This window comes from Squalius cephalus (assembly GCF_949319135.1).
Source record: "Squalius cephalus genome assembly, chromosome: 1".
Taxonomy (NCBI): domain Eukaryota; kingdom Metazoa; phylum Chordata; class Actinopteri; order Cypriniformes; family Leuciscidae; genus Squalius; species Squalius cephalus.
The window spans coordinates 8461994-8480885 of NC_137122.1; the positions used below are offsets into that span (position 1 = coordinate 8461994).

At 37.9% G+C, this 18892-nt stretch overlaps 1 protein-coding gene across 2 annotated transcripts; it reads left to right on the forward strand.

The window, feature by feature from the left end:
* The first annotated feature begins 971 nt into the window (after nucleotides 1-971).
* LOC307162569 (uncharacterized protein) lies at nucleotides 972-17799 on the forward strand. Of its 2 annotated transcripts, XM_079877983.1 has the most exons (4): nucleotides 1256-1316; nucleotides 1525-1748; nucleotides 14517-16191; nucleotides 16719-17799. In XM_079877983.1, exons 2-4 carry the CDS (start codon nucleotides 1691-1693, stop codon nucleotides 16732-16734), a joined length of 1749 nt encoding a protein of 582 aa, XP_079734109.1. In that variant the 5' UTR covers nucleotides 1256-1316; nucleotides 1525-1690; the 3' UTR covers nucleotides 16735-17799. The 2 variants fall into 2 exon arrangements, with proteins under 2 accessions (XP_079734110.1, XP_079734109.1); XM_079877984.1 differs by having other exon boundaries at nucleotides 972-1748.
* The last annotated feature ends 1093 nt before the right edge of the window (nucleotides 17800-18892 follow it).

The window sequence follows — 18892 nt, forward strand, 5'->3', positions numbered from 1 at the left end:
ATTTTTTTTTTTTTGTTTAAGTTTAAGTTTCTTTGAAAATTAATTGTAATATGCAAATATGGGGTGTGTTGTTGCTGGCCTTAATGGCACACATTTCGGATTGATGATAAATTAACATATTTCCTCAACTAGGATTTCTTAGGACTTTTAGTAAGTTGTTCTGGACACCTCATAGAAATGATCTATGCTGAAAAAAAATATTTTACAATTCTTTTTATTTTTGGCTCCAAATGAGTTAGTTTGCCTGGACTATTTGTTTTATTCTCAACTTTTACAAAAGAGCACGGCCTGCTGGGAAATCTGTTGACGAATCATTTTATTTCTCATCGTGACGTTTCTGATCATAGTGAGATGATCTGCTGATGATCCTGAATGGCTTGTTGAATGAGTGTTGATAGTCTGAGGCTCATCAATATTAACAGATCTGCTGAAAACACTCTTTATTTCATGACAATAGTTCCTGTTTTCACCTCATTTATTATGCTGATGTCTTCAGATCTCCTGTAAATTGTCACTTAAAGCTCATTTCATTGGTGTCAGCAGACTGAGGGTATTTGGCTACGTTTATTTCTGTATTTATGATTTAACTGTTTTCTTATCATTATTTATATTTGGAAGAATTTAAATTATTTATATTCTTTTCTATATTTCTAGATATATACCTGAATTTGAATGAAGAAGCTGATGTTGGGATTATGCAATAAAAATTGTTCAAAATAATTAATGAATTGGCACCAGTTACTGTAGGATGAATAGATAGACAGGCATAAATGCTTATTTAACATGTTAAAGAATGACAAATATTTTTGCAACCTTTCATTTTCTATTTTGTGGGTATGTGAGTTTTATGTGACTCTTGTATTGTTCAGTCTTTTCATAGGTATCGGGAGAGTTGTGTGTTGTGTAAGTGCGCCCTCTATTGGATAGAGGCTAGAGTGGTGGTCAAATACTGAACTTTCGCGCTCGTTTCTCAGTCTGCATCTACTGGACCGAGAGAGATGTTCACATCAGGGCGATGTAAGCTTGAAATATACCGGTTGGAACTTTAGCTTTAGTGCACATGGTAACTTGTACGTGTATTTTATGGTGAGTGCATACATTTAGTTGAGATGTGTCGAGAACTGCTGTTTTGAGTGCTTAAGAAATTGCTAACATTGCTAACCTCGAGGTTTGTTTTGCTGTGTGCTAGCGCTCGCCAGCAGTCTATCGTCTTAATGCAGCCCACGTGTTTCAGTTGTCCTTTTTCTTATGTTAGGCTGATTCTGAATGGAGATAGAATCCTGAACTTTTGCTCTCTTTGAAATTGTACAGGACAGGTATGTACTTCCAATACCAGGTTTAGAATATAATGTGTTCATTTAAAAGTTTTCTTGTACTTATTGATGTCCAATGGCACTGAACAGCCCAGATGGTAAAGCATGTACATTTTGCTTCATGCATGTTACTGTGTGTGTTAACTAGTTAAAGGAAGATGGTTTAAAAAACCAAAACAAATTCAGTAATTGATATTTTTGATTTTGGCAGATCAGCACCCCCAACTCTGGAATTCATCATCAGTGAAGCTCCTCCCACTGTATTTCTCCAATAAATTCTGCAAATTCCCATCAGCTACAAGTGAAGACGAGCATCAGAGCATCAGGAAGAGCTGAAATCTGCAAAGACTGAGTTTATTAAAGAGGACAGTGAGAACATGAGTGATCCAGAACCCTGTAGAATGAAACACACTGAAGATCCTGAAGAACAAAGAGGTTGGTGTTTATTCTTCATTCATTCATGATGCTGAAGAACATTCATGTTAGAAACATTCAAGCACTTCATCACTTTTAGATAAACAGTTTAACTATGAAATGGTACAGAAGGTTCTGGGTTTTCTTCAACAAATGGTCAGTAAGGGAGGTTTGAGACATTTTTATACTGATTATAAATATTAGATCAAGCTAAATACTATTTTACATTTATTTTATATCTGGTTTCCAATTTGCAACAATTTTACCCAAATTTTAGTCATTTTCAACATAGTTAAAACAATTATTATTTTTTAAAGAATAATCAGTAAACACAAAAGTCACTGATAAAGTTGTATTTGTCAAATATCATACAAGTTATTCATAGTTATAGAGATTCTTACAGTAACTTTGGTAACAGGGTTGATGAACACAGTCAATGCTACAGTTTGTGTAAAAACTGAGACAATGGATTGAGATTATATTCTTGTCTTCCCATCATGCAGTAGAAAGAGCCCAGATGATGTCACAATTTTAATAAATTCTCTGTTTTTAAAAGGAGGAAAATCATGTCAGGAGTAACAGGGTTGAGTGAAACATGTAGGACACAGATAATGCTAATAAAAATTGTTCATTTAAAACTAGTTAAAGCCGCGGCCGCTCTACACTTTGAGCTTGTGAAATTTCTACAGACGTGCGACGGCTGAGAAATGACGTCACATTTTGTGGCAGCTTTTTCACAAACATAAATTTAACATACATTTAACGGTATAACAAATAATAATAATAAAAAAATAAAAATAAAAAAAAATATAAAAAACAATCCACTCCACTTGAATGATAAATGTTTGTGTTATTTCTCACAGAGTTATTCACTTGAGCTTGTGTTTCTGGTGTCTCACTTTCACAGACTCATGAATGGAAGTCTAGGAAGGAAAAGTCTAGTGTGAACGGCCATTAATAATTAAAAGTCAAGTCATCTTCATTTATATAGCGCTTTTAACAATGTAGATTGTTAGCAGCTTTACAGAGATAAACGTATAATTAAGATAACAGAGATTGTTTTGGCTTTATAGCGGTTCTTTAATGAAATTATATTCCAGCTAAAGTTAGTTTTGATTGATTCGCTTCCGTCACAATGATAATTTGTTATTAAATTAGGGGCCGCTAAGACGACACCATTCTCTCTACACAGATTTTAAATGCGAACCTGTGATAAACACTGATGGCGTTCACATGCGCATTAAGAATTGGTTCTATAGTTATGTGCGTTTGAATATATGTGCACAGGTTTGTAATTCCCTACAAACCAAGTCTAAAAGTACTGGGCTTTCCTTATAAATTTTAATACAGAATTTTATTTTATTTTGTCATTTCGGGGTAGGTATGTGAAACGAATTTCCTGACAACGCTTTATCTGAAGAGTGGTAAAGGGATCCTCCATAGGGAGAGACTAGTTGGCACTAGAGACTAGAGCACTGCATTGACTTCCGGTCCAGGCGAAGGTCCTTCGTCAGATCTGGATTCGGCAGGCTGCGGGAAAACCTCTGGATAAACAAAGACACTAAAATTAGCGTAGACGCCATTCTTCTCATGATGTAACGAGTACATCAGGATTTATGGGAAGTGTTCCCGGTTCCGGCTGACCTAATCTATGCAGCCTAATCATTGTATTATAGAAGTCTATAATGTTTTATGTGCTGAGGTGGAAAAGATGACTGAAAATTTGTACTCAAGTACAAGTACCGTTACATTGCTGAAATAATACTCAATTACAAGTAAAAGTACTGGTGTCAAAAAAGTACTTAAATAAAAGTACAAATTACTCTTCTCAAAAACTACTCGGAGTACTATTTACATTTTAGCTGGCGATAGTTAATGTATTACCAATAAATATTCAACCAAATGATAGATTTATGTAGAAAATAGCTACTTTTAACACGTTTTTACCCTATTGTCGAAGGACATTAATTAGTGGTCATGATACTGGAAATTCTAATTTCAATATGACACCTTGAAATATGTCAATATTCAGTAGGCCTAGCCTATAATTTTTAATACCATCGGGAAAACTACCACATACTAAATATTTTAATATCTACATTTTTGTCCATCCATTTTGTCAAGGCAATCATTATTTTCAAGCATGGAAAAGCACAACACTCATTGTAACAGTAATCTATTTGTATGGAAAAGTTTAATTCAAGTCTTCTGAAGAGACATGTCCACTTTATACGGTGAGATTTTAATTTAGGCTTTTGTTTACATATTTAAACATTGATCAGTAACCATTACAAAAATCTAACTTAAATATTTACTCACTCAGTGTATTTGTCTTTACAATAGGGTAACGTTAAAGGGATACTCCACTTTAAAAGGAAAATTCTGTCATCATATACTCACCCTCATGTTGTTTCAATTCAATCCTTTATGAATTTCTTTCTTCTGCTGAACAGAAAGGAAGATATTTAGAAGAATATCAGTAACCAGACAGTTTCCGGTCTCATTGACTTCCATAGTATATTTTTTTCCTACTATGGAAGTCAATGGTACCAGAAACTGTCTGGTTACTGACATTCTTCTAAATATCTTCCTTTCTGTTCAGCAGAAGAAAGAAATTCATACAGGTTTGAAACTACATGAGGGTGAGTATATGATGACAGAATTTTCATTTTAAAGTGGAGTAGCCTATCCCTTTAACTGTTGCAATAGCTCACACACAGCACAAGAAAGCTTAATTTCAAACTGAATTTAATTTGCAAAAAAGACTAGATTTTTCATAACTTTTGACAACGTTTAATTCAAGAGCATGGAGAGATTGGAGCTGGACGTCATTTGAGTCTGCAGTGAGAACCACTTGGAGAGATTCGCGAATCGCGATTGCACATGATATGACACAGTCCGAGAGCGCACACTCAATATCCGAGTCCAGTTCATTCGTATATTTGAGAGCTCGTGTTCAGTTTTCTCGATTACATGAATGTGCCCTCGTGTTATAATATTGCACTCGTGACATTTGCCATTAAAATATGCCATAGAAACTTGCAGGTATTAATAAAATTATGTGTAATAGGCCTACCTGCAATCCCGCGCTGAGAGGAGGCGGGTGTGTCAAACTCGCTGTCGTTGAGATGAGAGAATGAGAACGCGCAGCTGGTATTGTATCAGTGTATAGGCCAAAATGAGTATTGACAGATATTTCAGTATTGATATCAAAATACAGATATTTTGACAATACAACTTATGTAGTTTGTTGTTTCTCCAAACTTTCAGTCCAGCCATTAATCACTCTGAGCTCCTCGCCTCCTTCACTTATGATCAGCTCTTCAAAACCTGCTGTGACTGCGGCGGCTTTAATTCAGTCCAAATATCAGGGGTTTTATTGGTCCGTTTATGATCGGATATTTTTATTGGCTACCGAAATGCCGGTCAAAGATTTGAATATCAAATTGTACTCGGTAACGAAATGTGATTTTACACATTTCGAAGTAGCGAAGTTGATTACTTAGCTTAATATGTACTTGAGTACAAGTAAAATTACAGATTTAAAAATATACTCAAAAAAGTACAAGTACCCAAAAAAACAACTTAATTACAGTAACGTGAGTAGTTGTAATTCGTTACTTCCACCTCTGGTTATGTGAATGCTAGTTCAAAGAGATGTGTCTTTAATCTGGCTTTGAACTGACAGAGTGTGTCTGTTTCCCGGACAATGTTAGGAAGACTGTTCCAAAGTTTTGGTGCTAAATAGGAAAAGGATCCACCGCCAGCAGTTGATTTTGATATTTTAGGTATTATTAACTGGCCGGAATTTTGAGATCGCAATAGACGTGAAGGACTATAATGCAGGGTTCTTAAGTTTTATCAAAAGCTTGGAGTGAGATCATATGCGGTTAGGGGAGGAGCCCTAATGGAGCCCCGCCCCCCAATTTTACCCATTGTTCATAATTAACCAGCACAAATTGAAATTATAACAATAGGTAAATCTGATAAATGTCAGAGCAATTCATCACATCAAATATACTCTTTAATGTTACATTTCAAAATTACAAATATACAAAAATTACAAAAATATAACAAATTGCTCCAAACAGTTTGGAAAATCTTTTTGCATTTTGAATGTGTCTAGTCAAAATGGTATAATAATTTATTGTGTGGTGGGACATTGTGTACAAATGACATATTAGAGTATTAAAGGTGCAATGCGCAACATTTCATGTTAAAAATACCCATTTTTCTAACCCATACATGCTTAAACAATTGCCTGATGGGCTGAATGAGCCCTTCTCTGATCACTGCGATTGCCTCTATAAATCCTGTTCAGTAAAATAAATAAGAGGGATTCGGGACGGAATTTGAGACTGGGCCTATTAAATTGCCTATATTGCAGTTTCGCTTGTTGCCAGAGGGGGCATTGTTCTGCAAAAACTCAGACTTGCGCAATGCACCTTTTAAGGTGTGTGTGTGTGTGTGTGTGTGTGTGTGTGTGTGTTTGTTGTGTGTGTACTCCAGCTTATGAAATGTGTTTTGTGTAGTAAGTGTTTGTTGCACATTTTGATGCCTTGATAACAGGGGTAGGGGGCTCCCACTTTAACCCTCTGAGGTCGACAAACGCGCCGGCGCGTTTTGCTGGATTTTCTCCACATTGTAGCACTATAAACTTAAATTTCTCCGTCATTTATGGTCATACAGAAAAAATAAATATAAAAAAAGAATCTGTGGTATTTCAACTTTTGTATGTGTCCACTTCCAATCAAATCAAAACATTGTGCTTTTGTAAAATAAAGAAAATAAACAGTGTGTGCGTTCTGCCTCTCCGTCGCGGTGAACTTTTTTTTCTTGAGCACGTCTATAAACTGAAACAAATCTCAGCGAATACTTGTCACACATTTATGAGCCATACACCTTTATAAACATTTAAGTGTGTACTTTTAAATGATCGGATTCAAAACGAAAACAAATATTCTCTGTTTAAGTAATTTGTATAAAACCAACAAGATTTCCAGCTTCTCAAACGCTTCCTAATTATTTTTAATTCGGCCACGCCCACTCGCGCAAAAGATATTCACATGCAAATCTCCACATGGAACGCGATCGCCCTCATTACCTCAACAACAAAACACTTCACTTCACTTTTCGTCGAGTTTGAAAGACGTGCCTGAGCTTACATTGGATTTACATCAGAAGAAGAAGAACGATATTTGAAGACAAGAAAGATAAGGTAAGTAATTCTTACATATTAGTTTGCTATTGTTGGATAAATTTCACATTGCAGTTGAACTGTTGCTAGATATATGGTGAATATTATAATATTTAGACCCGTGTTTACTGTTACTGTGTTTGTGGATATCTGCTCAAACGTAGATAGGCTATTTATATGGTAGGCCTAATCATAATGTTTTATATTTGATCGCAATCGCGTTTTAATGTATCATATTTTTGATCGCGATCGCGTTTTAATGTATCATATTTTTGATCGCGATCGCGTTTGAATGTATCATATTTTGGAAAAGCAAAACGCTCCAAACGGCTTCATGTTTTTACTATTATCTCATTTCATATCATCATAAAGAATGGAAACATTTGAAGTAACATGATAATCAATATATTTTTCTCTAGCTTAGTTGTTACTGAAATCTTTTTGAAAATATATATAGGCTGCTATATTGTTATTATTTTATGCAGCACTGCGCATAGCCTATACCTACAAGGCACAACAAACCTGGTGTTCATTATATATTGTTGGAAACATTTGTGTGAGTGTGTGTGTGTATTCTGTGAATTTTAAAAAGCAATTTTAACAAGAAAAATCTAAAATGTATTCCCAAAATCGTGCAGGCCTTTCTCTTGATATCAGTATGTTCACTTTTTTTTTTTTTTCAGGGCCCAGATGCCACTGAGTCCTGCTGACTTCAACATTCACAGTACATGTCTCTGTACATGAACATGGTAAAGTGAAAATCAAACACCTTAGAAAATGAAAGGTATGTACAATGTTTTTAGGAATGGCACAAAGGTCTCTTTCTTCAATAAGTGCTTTTTTGTTGTGTATCTTTGGATTATGTTGTGTTGTAAATAAATCCAAACAATTTTAAAAGCCATTCTTTTTTAAATCTCCTCATTCTTTGTGCAAGGTTGGTCAGAATGATGGGCCCTGATAAGCTCCTAATAGGGCCATTAGGGAGGTTCTTTGTCTTTCTCAGGTGTGGAAAGCTTTCATATTAATGAGGTGATCCGCCCCTTCGCATATTGCTTTCTAACACAAAACACGTCGTAAAATTTTTAAATCAATATATTGTCTTCTCTGAATGAGCAGTCAGGGTGATTCTCACATAGTTTTAGAGCAAATATTCTAGGCTACGTGATACAATTTTCAAAAGTCTTGTGAAGAAATAATCAGTATGGGTTTCATGACCTTATTTCAGTGAGAATTTATTTTTGTATTTTCACAAACCACGCATAAATGTCATTATCTCAAAACTACAAACTTTTACATACATGCTGCTGATATATTATTGTAGCAGAGTTTGTGCTGAATACAGTGTAATTAGACTTTAGCCATGAAAATGTCACAAGTAACAGAAATAACCACAAATGTCAGAGCATGTCAGAACACCTCCAGGGCCCAGAAAACAGCTCAGACCTCAGAGGGTTAAGCACTGTGGCTCGATGCCAGACAGTTAAATTGAAATATTACCCAGAGCACTCTGCTTTAATACATGTAGCCTTAATGTAACTAGAAAGACTATTAATACAGTATAATATATAATTTAAAATAAAATGATGAAATGCATCTTCATTCCTTCCCATACCCACTAACATTTCCCTTAGTTTCAGATAACGTAAGCTAGCCAAACTGAGCCAAAGCTTCTGGCCTGGTGTCAAAGTAGTTGTAGAGTTTTTGACTGCATCAATAATAATGTATACGATGGGCTATATATTAAATGTTCTAAAATGTTAGACGAGCTTTCTTCCAACTTACCTTCTCCATCACGATGTGTGTTCGCGCAATGTTGTTGGTTACCTAGTAATGAACGTACGGTGGCCGAGAATGTTCCGTCAACTACCGTGTGTTCGCGCATCTATGTTGCCTAGTAACTAATGCAATCTGGCGGCAGTAAACTTCACTTTGTGTGCCTGCGCCTCATATACAACGTTATATATAAAGCTTGCAGGACAACTTGGTTGGCATTGCCTTTTCAGCGTGAGAAATACACGGTGTGGCGTGTGAGCGTGTGAACTGGTTGAATTGCGTGTGTCTCACGGCCAATGCGTGAGACTTGAGAACCCTAAGAGCTCGCCCAAGTACTGCAGAGCTAAACCATGTAGTGCTTTGTAAGTAATCAGCAATATTTAAAAATGTATGCGATGTTTAATAGGCAGCCAATGCAGTGTTGACAGAACCGGGCTAATATGGTCATACTTCCTGGTTCTGGTAAGAACTCGAGCTGCTGTGTATTGAACTAGCTGTTTGTTCATTAAGCGTGCAGGGCAACCACCCAGTAGAGCATTACAATAATAATCTAGCCTTGAGGTTATGAACGCATGATCTAATTGTTCCGCATTTGTCAATGAGAGCAAATGCGAAATTCTTTGGCGAATAAATTTTTTTTAATGTGTAAATTGGCAAGTCAATACACGTCCAAATTATGAACTTTCACTCTATGATGTTTAAATTTAGCAGTTAATCCGCGAATCACATGCGTGCCGAACCGAATCTGGTGTGATCCATTCCACCCCTAGCGCGTTATCTCATTGAATATCATTGTCAGAATCGTAGAAATGCAGCCTTGGCTAAATGTAATTTACATGAGACTAGATAATGATCTTAGATGTCATCGCTCTGCTGCAGAATTTCAATGGCATCAACATCTATTCCATGTGATAATATTAGATCTAGAGTAAGGTTTTTTACCTTACCAAATTACTATAGAGAAGAGCAGCACCATCCCAGGAGGGATGAATACCATCTCTTTTCAACAGGTCAGGTCTGCCCCAAAAACTTTTCCAATTGTCTATGAATTCTATATTATTAAGTGGACACCACCTCGACAGCCAGTCAAGTCAAGTCAACTTTATTTATATAGTGCTTTTCACAACACAGATTGTATCAAAGCAGCTTCACAGCATCAAACAAAATAGCACATCAATGTTTGTTTCTAATGCAAAACGTCCACGTCTGGTAATGCTGATCAATAGTATTGTTGATTGATTAATTAAATTAAGTATCCCCAACTGAGCAAGCCAAAGGCAACAGTGGTAAGGAACCGAAAAACTCCATCAGGTGACCTAATGGAGAAAAAAAAAAACTTGGGAGAACCCAGGCTCAGTCGGGGGCCAGTTCTCCTCTGGCGTTTATGAACTAGAGACCGGATTTAACTGTAAGATTAAAAATATTATATAAATGCCTGGCTGAAGAGTTGCGTCTTTAATCTAGTTTTAAACTGGGAGAGCGAGTCTGAGCATCGAACAGTATCAGGAAGGCTATTCCAGAGTTTTGGAGCTAAATGTGAAAATGATCTCCCTCCTTTGGTTGATCTGGATATCCTAGGTATGACCAAAAGCCTCAGATTTAGTGATCTTAAAGAGCGCGGTGGATTATAGGGCGATAGAAGATCCGTTAAATAGACTGGAGCTAAGCCGTTTAGGGCTTTATAAGTCAGTAGCAATACCTTGTAATTAATACGGAGCTTTATAGGTAACCAATGTAGTGATGATAAAATTGGTGTTATATGGTCAAATTTTCTTGATCTAGTAAGAACTCTAGCGGCGGCATTTTGGACTAACTGTAGCTTGTTTATTGAGGATGCAGGACAACCAGCTAATAAAGCATTACAGTAATCTAGTCTCGAGGTCATGGACGCATGAACTAACTTTTCTGCATCAGAAACTGATAGCATATTACGTAGCTTAGCAATGTTTCTAAGGTGGAAAAAGGCTGTTTTTGTAACATATGAAATATGATTTTCAAAAGACAGGTTGCAGTCAAGTATAACACCCAGGTCTTTTACTGTAGAGGATAAAGTAACAGGACATCCTACAATGTTAAAGTTGTATTGTGAGAGGTTCTGTGGGCGGTTTTTTGAACCGATAAGTATTACCTCTGTCTTGTCTGGATTTAATAAAAGAAAATTACACGTCATCCAATCTTTTATATCTTTAACACACTCTGTCAATTTGGATAATTTAGCGTTTTCATCCGGCCGTGATGAAATATATATTTGAGTGTCATCAGCATAACAATGGAAACTAATTCCATGTTTCCATATAATATTTCCAAGTGGCAGCATATATATTGAGAATAATAGAGGGCCTAACACAGATCCCTGCGGCACTCCATAGTTTACTGGAGTTATGATCGATTTTTCTCCATTTAAATAGACAAAATGGTATCCGTCAGATAAGTATGATCTAAACCAGCTTAAAGGAGAACTTGGTAACTTTTTTAACTTAATAAAACTGTCTAGAAATCATTTGGATGGTTAAACAACCTGTTCTGGTGATATTGGTGACTTTCCCCGCTCCCCCCAGCGTTCCCTGGCGGAAAACCAACCTTGCAACTTGGGGACTACCGTCCCGGCAAGATAGAAATTGGAAGTCTCGTGAGAAGCGAGAAGCGAGAACGAGTGCGAAACACGAATTGCTTTATGGCAATTCGACATAAACACACACGCATGTATGATGTATTACCAGATTACCCACCTCGGTAGACATAGCTCCACACGATACAGTTGGCTTGCTCCGATCAAAACAAACGCACATGAGCAGCTGTAGAGAGGGGGAGGAGGCCGCCGCAAGTGAGTTTTTTACGACCGTGTTGTGAAATATACACCCTCCCACAGCTGTAGGGGGAGCTCGTGGGGAAAACATGCGACAACAAAAGGGAAAATCAGCGAAGAAGTGACTAGAGTTCGCTAGAGTTGCCGAGTTCTCCTTTAATGCTTGTCCTTGAACACCAGTATAATTGTGTAGTCGATCTAAGAGTATTGTGTGATCTATAGTATCGAATGCAGCACTTAGATCAAGTCAAACTAGTATTGAGATACAGCCTTGGTCAGAAGCTAATAGTAAATCATTTGTGATTTTAACGAGCACAGTTTCAGTGCTATGGTGCGGCCTGAATCCAGACTGAAACTTTTCATAGATGTCATTTTCTTGTAAGAAAGAGCCTAGTTGGGCAGACACAACTTTTTCTAGTATTTTAGACATAAAAGGAAGATTTGAAATGGGTCTATAATTTGCTAGGTTATTTGGGTCTAATTGTGGTTTCTTAATGAGTGGTTTTATAACTGCCAGTTTAAATGTTCTTGGAACATGACCTAAAGATAAAGACGAGTTAATAATATTGAGGAGAGGCTCTTCCACTATAGGTAACACTTCTTTCAGTAGTTTAGTTGGTATGGGATCTAATAAACATGTTGTTGTTTCAGAGGAAGTGATAAGTTTATTTAACTCTATTTGTTCTATAGTTGTAAAGCACTGTAATTGTTCTTGCGGGGTGATAATCGAGGCTGAGTTATAAGGCGCGATTGAGGATTGAACGTTTACAATTGTGGTTCTGATGTTTTCTATTTTCTCAGTGAAAAAATTCATGAAATCATTACTACTAAACTGTAACGGGATATTTTGTTCAGGCTGATGTCTGTTTATTTGTTAGTCTAGCCACGGTGTTAAATAAAAACCTAGGATTGTTTTGGTTATTTTCTATTAGTTTGTGGAGGTGCTCAGCCCTGGCTACTTTTAGAGCCTTTTTATAACGTGACGTACTGTCTTTCCAAGCGATTCTAAAACCTCTAAATTAGTTTGTTTCTATTTACGCTCTAAATTACGGGTTTCTCTCTTTAGGACACAAGTAGTATTGTTGTACCATGGTGCTTTAATTTTCTCTCTGACCTTTTTTAGTCTAATAGGTGCAACAATATCCAGTGTTCCAGAGAGAATGGTGCTCATTTTGCTGGTTAGTTCCTCTAGTTCATCTGTTTGTTTGGGTTCACTGAGCAGCTGAGACAGATTCAATAAGCAATTTGAAAAATGATCTATGGTGGATGGAAGGATTGTTCTGCCTAATCGATAACACGGCGCAGCATGATATATTACAGGGGTACGTAATATGCAAGTTACCATGTAATGGTCAGTTACATCATCACTTTGTGGAATGATATCTATATCGGTTGGATCGGTTCCATGTGATATAATTAAATCGAGTGTATGATTAAAACGATGAGTTGGTCCGGTAACGTTTTGCTTAACCCCAAAGGAGTTTAATAAATCTATAAACGCATCCCCTAACGCATCATTTTGATTATCTACGTGTATGTTAAAATCTCCAACAATTAATGCTTTATCGACATTGACCAATAGATCTGAGAGAAAATCTGCAAATTCTTTTAGGAAATCAGCGTAAGGCCCTGGCGGTCTATATACGGTAGCCAAGGCTAAAGATAATAGGGATGTTTTTCTAGCATCTAAGAGCGTAAAATTTAGTACAAGTACTTCAAATGAAATAAACTTATAACCCGTTTTCTGAGTAACATTGAGAATATCTCTATAGACCGCTGCAACACCGCCGCCACGACCAATCAGACAGGGTTCGTGCTTATAGGAGTATACAGATGGCGGAGTCGAACATCATTAGTGCCGCCGTTAATAATGATCTTAGAGAATTTACGATTAGCATTAGCCAGCACTTTTAAATTTGCTTTGATGTCAGGCGCTCTGGTCCCGGCAAACATGTGACTGGTGGCTGGTGTATCTAATTACTAGGGCACAATCAACAGGATTCTCAGTGGGTGTTTCACTGAGCGGGGCAAATCGATTTGTTATGGTAATCGGAACGGAAGAGTGTTTTTTTGATCCGCAACTAGAGCGATCCCTCACTGTCACCAATTTGCCTTTCTGCGCAGGCTCTACTTCAGCTGGAACCGAATCATGTAAAGAGTTCACTATGCTAGGCGCATCCAAAATAGTATCTAAAGCTCTAGCACTTTTACTATCCTCAATTAAAGTTTGGATGCGTGACTCTAGTTCTGAAATCTTCTCCGTCAGCCTGACTGTCTCTTTGCATTTATCAGTGCAGGTGACAATAACAGGACGACATTACTCACCGTGTTTGCTGACTGATTCTTACTCACCTGGGCTTTTTATAAACTCAAAGGTGCGGGCACACAAGAGAAAATAAATAAGAAATAACTGAGTGCATGTGTTAACAGGCTAGCGAATTACTAGCTTGTTGTGCCAATTATAACGGAAGCTAGCAATGTCAGGTTAATCTGAGATGTTGGGTAAGCTGTATTTAGTAGTATAAACAACTAGAAATGATAGTAAATGATGGTTCAAAACAAAGAAATACGAGGCTAAGACGGAGCTTACAGCACCGAAGCAAACAAACTCACAGCAGGCAGCGAGGAAGACGGAAGGTTTTAGTAAAATAAATATCAATCTCAAAGTTGGTTTCAAAATATGGCAGTATTGTACATTTTATTGTTAATATCATGTTAGATAATTGTTATTGATCAAGTATATTTAATAGTTCTTGCTAAAGAAACATGGGATTCGTGCCTATGTTTTAAAAATAATAGTTGGAAGATAAATTTACCTCATTCATGGAAAGTTTCAAGGACATATAATCAATTTATAAAAAGGCATGATATTATCATATTTTATAGCAGTTTTCTACTTTCTACCATTACATCAGGGCTCACTTTCATGTCCATTCACTTTATAACTTTAAAGAGAAATATTTTGATGTCCTAATGTAATAATTAAATGTAATAATTGTTTCTTTCATGCCAGACATGATGGAAGAGAGCGAGGAGAGTGAAGAACTGAGTGAAGTGGATGAGGAACATCATGTCAGACCTGGAGGAAAACCTTTCAGTCGCTCAAAGACTAAACAGACATTTTTAAAGAAAAGAAGAGCCAAGAAATATTTCACCTGCACTCAGTGTGGAAAGAGTTACACAACCAAACTAAATCTTGAGTGTCACATGAGAGTTCACACTGGAGAGAAGCCGCACACGTGTGATCAGTGCGGAAAGAGTTTCTCTATTAAAAGTGAACTGAAGATACACATGAGGATCCACACAGGAGAGAAGCCTTTCTCATGTGATCAGTGCGGAAAGAGTTTCTGTCAATCTTCATCCCTTAATGTTCACATGAGGATCCACACTGGAGAGAAGCCGTTCACATGTGATCAATGTGGCAAAACATTTCTTTTTGCATCAACCCTGAAGAATCACCTGAGAGTTCATACGAAGGAGAAGCCGCATTCATGTTCGGTGTGTGGAAAGAGTTTTTCATCGCTGCAATATTTACGTGGACATGAGAAAACTCACACTGGTGTGAGAGAGTGCTACATGTGCTTTGAGTGCGAGAAGACTTTTATTACAGCAAACTGTTTAAAACTGCACCAGAGAATTCACACTGGAGAAAAACCTTACAAGTGTTCACACTGTGACAAGAGATTCAATCAGTCTGGAAATCTGAAAACCCATGAGAGGATCCACACTGGAGAGAAACCGCTAACATGTGATCAGTGCGGAACGAGTTACTCTTTTAAAAGCGAACTGAAGCGACACATGAGGATCCACACTGGAGAAAAACCTTACACATGTTCACACTGTGACAAGAGATTCAGTCTCTCATCACATCAGAAAAGACATGAGAGGATCCACACTGGAGAGAAGCCACACACGTGTGATCAGTGTGGAAAGAGTTTCTCCAGTAAAAGTGAACTGAAGATACACATGAGGATCCACACTGGAGAGAAGCCGTTCTCATGTGATCAGTGCGGAAAGAGTTTCTCTATTAAAAGTGAACTGAAGATACACATGAGGATCCACACCGGAGAGAAGACGTTCACATGTCATCAATGTTGCAAAACATTTCTCTGTGCATCAGCCCTGAAGTCACACCTGAGAGTTCATTCGAAGGAGAAGCCACATTCATGTTCTGTGTGTGGAAAGAGTTTTTCATCGCTGCAATATTTACGTGGACATGAAAAAATGCATACTGGTGTGAGAGAGTACATGTGCTTTGAGTGTGAGAAGACTTTTATTACAGCAAACAGTTTAAAACTGCACGAGAGAATTCACACTGGAGAAAAACCTTACAAGTGTTCACACTGTGACAAGAGATTCAGTCAGCCATCATCTCTGAAAAGACATGAAGGAATTCACACTGGAGAAAAACATTACAAGTGTTCACACTGTGACAAGAGATTCACTCACTCATCATATCTGAAAACACATGAGAGGATCCACACTGGAGAAAAACCTTACAAATGTTCACTCTGTGACAAGAGATTCAATCGGTCATCAAATCTGAAAACACATGAGAGGATCCACAGCAGAGAGAAGCCGCACACGTGTGATCAGTGCGGAAAGAGTTTCTCTATTAAAACTCACCTGAAGCGACACATGAAGATCCATTCAGTGGATAAACCACTTAAACACAGACTGAAATCATGGTAAGTAGTAGAGATCCACCGATTACTATTTTCTCGGCCGATTCCGATTTCCGATTTTTCATTGAGTTTGACCTGCCGATACTGATTTTAGCCGATTCCGATTCCATTTTTTCTAACCACTTTACAGCACACAGAAATATTTATTTTCTATCTTTTCTTTAGTAGAACATTTTGCATAGAACATATAATTTTTTTTTAACAGAAAATGTTAATAACTAATCTAAAACTATATAAATTACTCCTGGTGTGGGAAATTCACAGTGCAGTGTTATGGAAGAACCAATTCCTCCTTTTCACATTCAATATCAATTTCTTCTCTCATCTGCCACATGTCCAGCCAGGCTAAACAAGCACTCACACAACAACACTAATTGTGCTCACCTGATCCTCATGTGCTCTGGTCCCTTTATATTTAGCCTCTTTCCCTCATGTCTTTGCTGGTTTGTTTTGTACGTTGTCTGCATTCAATTTCTCTGCAAGGTTGCAGTCTTTTTTAATTTCTTTTTGTTTTTTTCTGTCCTGGCAAGCCACTCTAGTGCCTAGTGTTGTTTCATCCCACCTATGCCAAGCCTCTGGTTCCTTGAGTTGCTGTCAAGTTTCCACTGTTCCCAAAGAGCCTGGGTTTGTCTAATCCCTGACCCACCGGTTCTCCAGTTGTGTGCCCTTGACCCACCTGTTCTCCAGCTGTGACCTCGACCCACCGGTTCTCCAGTTGTGCCCTTGACCCACTTATTCTCCAGTTGTGACCTCGACCCACCTGTTCTCCAGTTGTGCCCTTGACCCACCTGTTCTCCAGCTGTGACCTCGACCCACCGGTTCTCCAGTTGTGCCCTTGACCCACTTATTCTCCAGTTGTGACCTCGACCCACCTGTTCTCCAGTTGTGACCTCGACCCATCTGTTCTCCAGCTGTGCCCTCGACCCACCTGTTCTCCAGTTGTGCCCTCGACCCACCTGTTCTCCAGTTGTTTGCCCTGCTCTATTGTTTGGACTGTTCCGCCTGTGTTTTGTCTTTGTCAATAAATATCACTCCCCGTTCATTCGGCACCTGGGTCCTCCCTTCTCTGAATCCTGACAATTTATTTATATTTCAAAAAACAGTACTAGAGATTCTAGAAACCATATCCATTTTTGCCCTTTTAAAGGGGTCATATAATGCCATTTTTGTACAAGCTAATATGATTCTTTAGGGTCTAAATTAAAAGTTTGTAATATACTTTAATTAAAAATTATCAATAGTATTGTAGTTATTTTTGCTTACACATGCATTGATGAGAATATGTTAATGTTCTTCTCCCCCTCTGGATCTCCACCCATTTGCCTCATCTTTCCTGTCGGTAAGGTTCGGTGTTGGTATTCCACTCATGTTTAACAATGCTTTGTTCAGGGTATAAGAAGGAAAGGTAACTGTGTATCAGGGAGAAAGGCTGTAACCCCGCCACTCCCACACACCGGTGCGTAACCTCATACTATGAGAAAGGCTTTTACGGCCTCTTCTGTACAACAGTACGCTATTTGTTACAACTTAAGTTTTCTTTACAGTATGTTGTTCCATTCCACTGTCTGTATATTTACACATGTAAATTAATAAATAACTTTGCCTGCTTTAAAGACTTCGAGAATCTTTCCTTTTTTCACTGATGATGTTGAAAGCTGAAGTGATTATAACTTTACCTAAACATTCAGGTTAAATCCTACATTTTCCTATCAGTTCTAAGAAAGACATTTACCTTTAAAGAATAAAAGGTTAATGAATAACAACAACTTTAATGGAGTCAGATTAGTAATATTGGAGTCAGATTAATATTTGAATTATACACGTAATCTTTCAACTGCCTTTTGATCCGATTATAGGTTCAAAATGGCAGCATAAGCTTCCAGCCTTACATTTTCTTCTAAGAGAGTCGAAAAATAAGCAGATCTAGCAGTTTTTAAGGCTTTTCTGTACGCAATCGTGCTCTCTCCATGAAACTTGGAAAACGTCTAGTTTTTTTTTTTCTCGTTTTCTTCCATTTGTGCTCCATATTTCTGGCTGCCCTGTTTAGGGCCCAAGTGTGCTCGTTGTACCACGGCGTTGGACTATTTTCTTTAAAGGGGCATTCCACCCATTTGAACTTCGTGACCGAGAAAAGACAAAAAATAACTTCAAGACGCATTTGTATGAAAGACAACAACTCCCACAATGCACCACATTGCACAGCTCCGCAAGCCACTCCCACTAATCCAGAAAGCGCATATCTGCCTATAAGAGAAATCACTCTTCCGTCTACAAGGCTAGCTACCACCAGAGCTTAAAATTCATTTCACATTCACACAAAATGTCTAGTTAGTTAGCGAACTCACTAGTGCATTACTCCTCGTTTGTATTTCTTTCGAAAAGGTGAATTATTGCATGGTACCTGGATGTTCAGTCAGAACATATGCGGTGCGAAACTAGGATAGTTCTCAACACAAACGTCCGTGTCCTCGTCTGATTCAGAGATTTCGTCCAGGAGAAATTGTCATCATTGAAATTATTTGCCGCAGACGGACTCTATCTCTGTGTTCGTAGTTGCATAGTGAGATCACCGGCGCCACCAGTCCGCCCTAACTCGAGCCAGTCCGGGCTCCTCGTCCACGGCAGGCAGGTATTCTGCCTCGGCTGCTCTTCGCTATAATGCGGCTTGTAAAGGTAGCCACAAACACCTGATTCAAGCATCAGA

Coding starts and splice junctions, on each gene's coding strand:
- LOC307162569 (XM_079877984.1), top strand. CDS start 1,691: ATGAGTGATCCAGAACCCTGTAGAATGAAACACACTGAAGATCCTGAA. Junction 1,749..14,516: donor AGATCCTGAAGAACAAAGAG/GTTGGTGTTTAT, acceptor CTTTCATGCCAG/ACATGATGGAAGAGAGCGAG.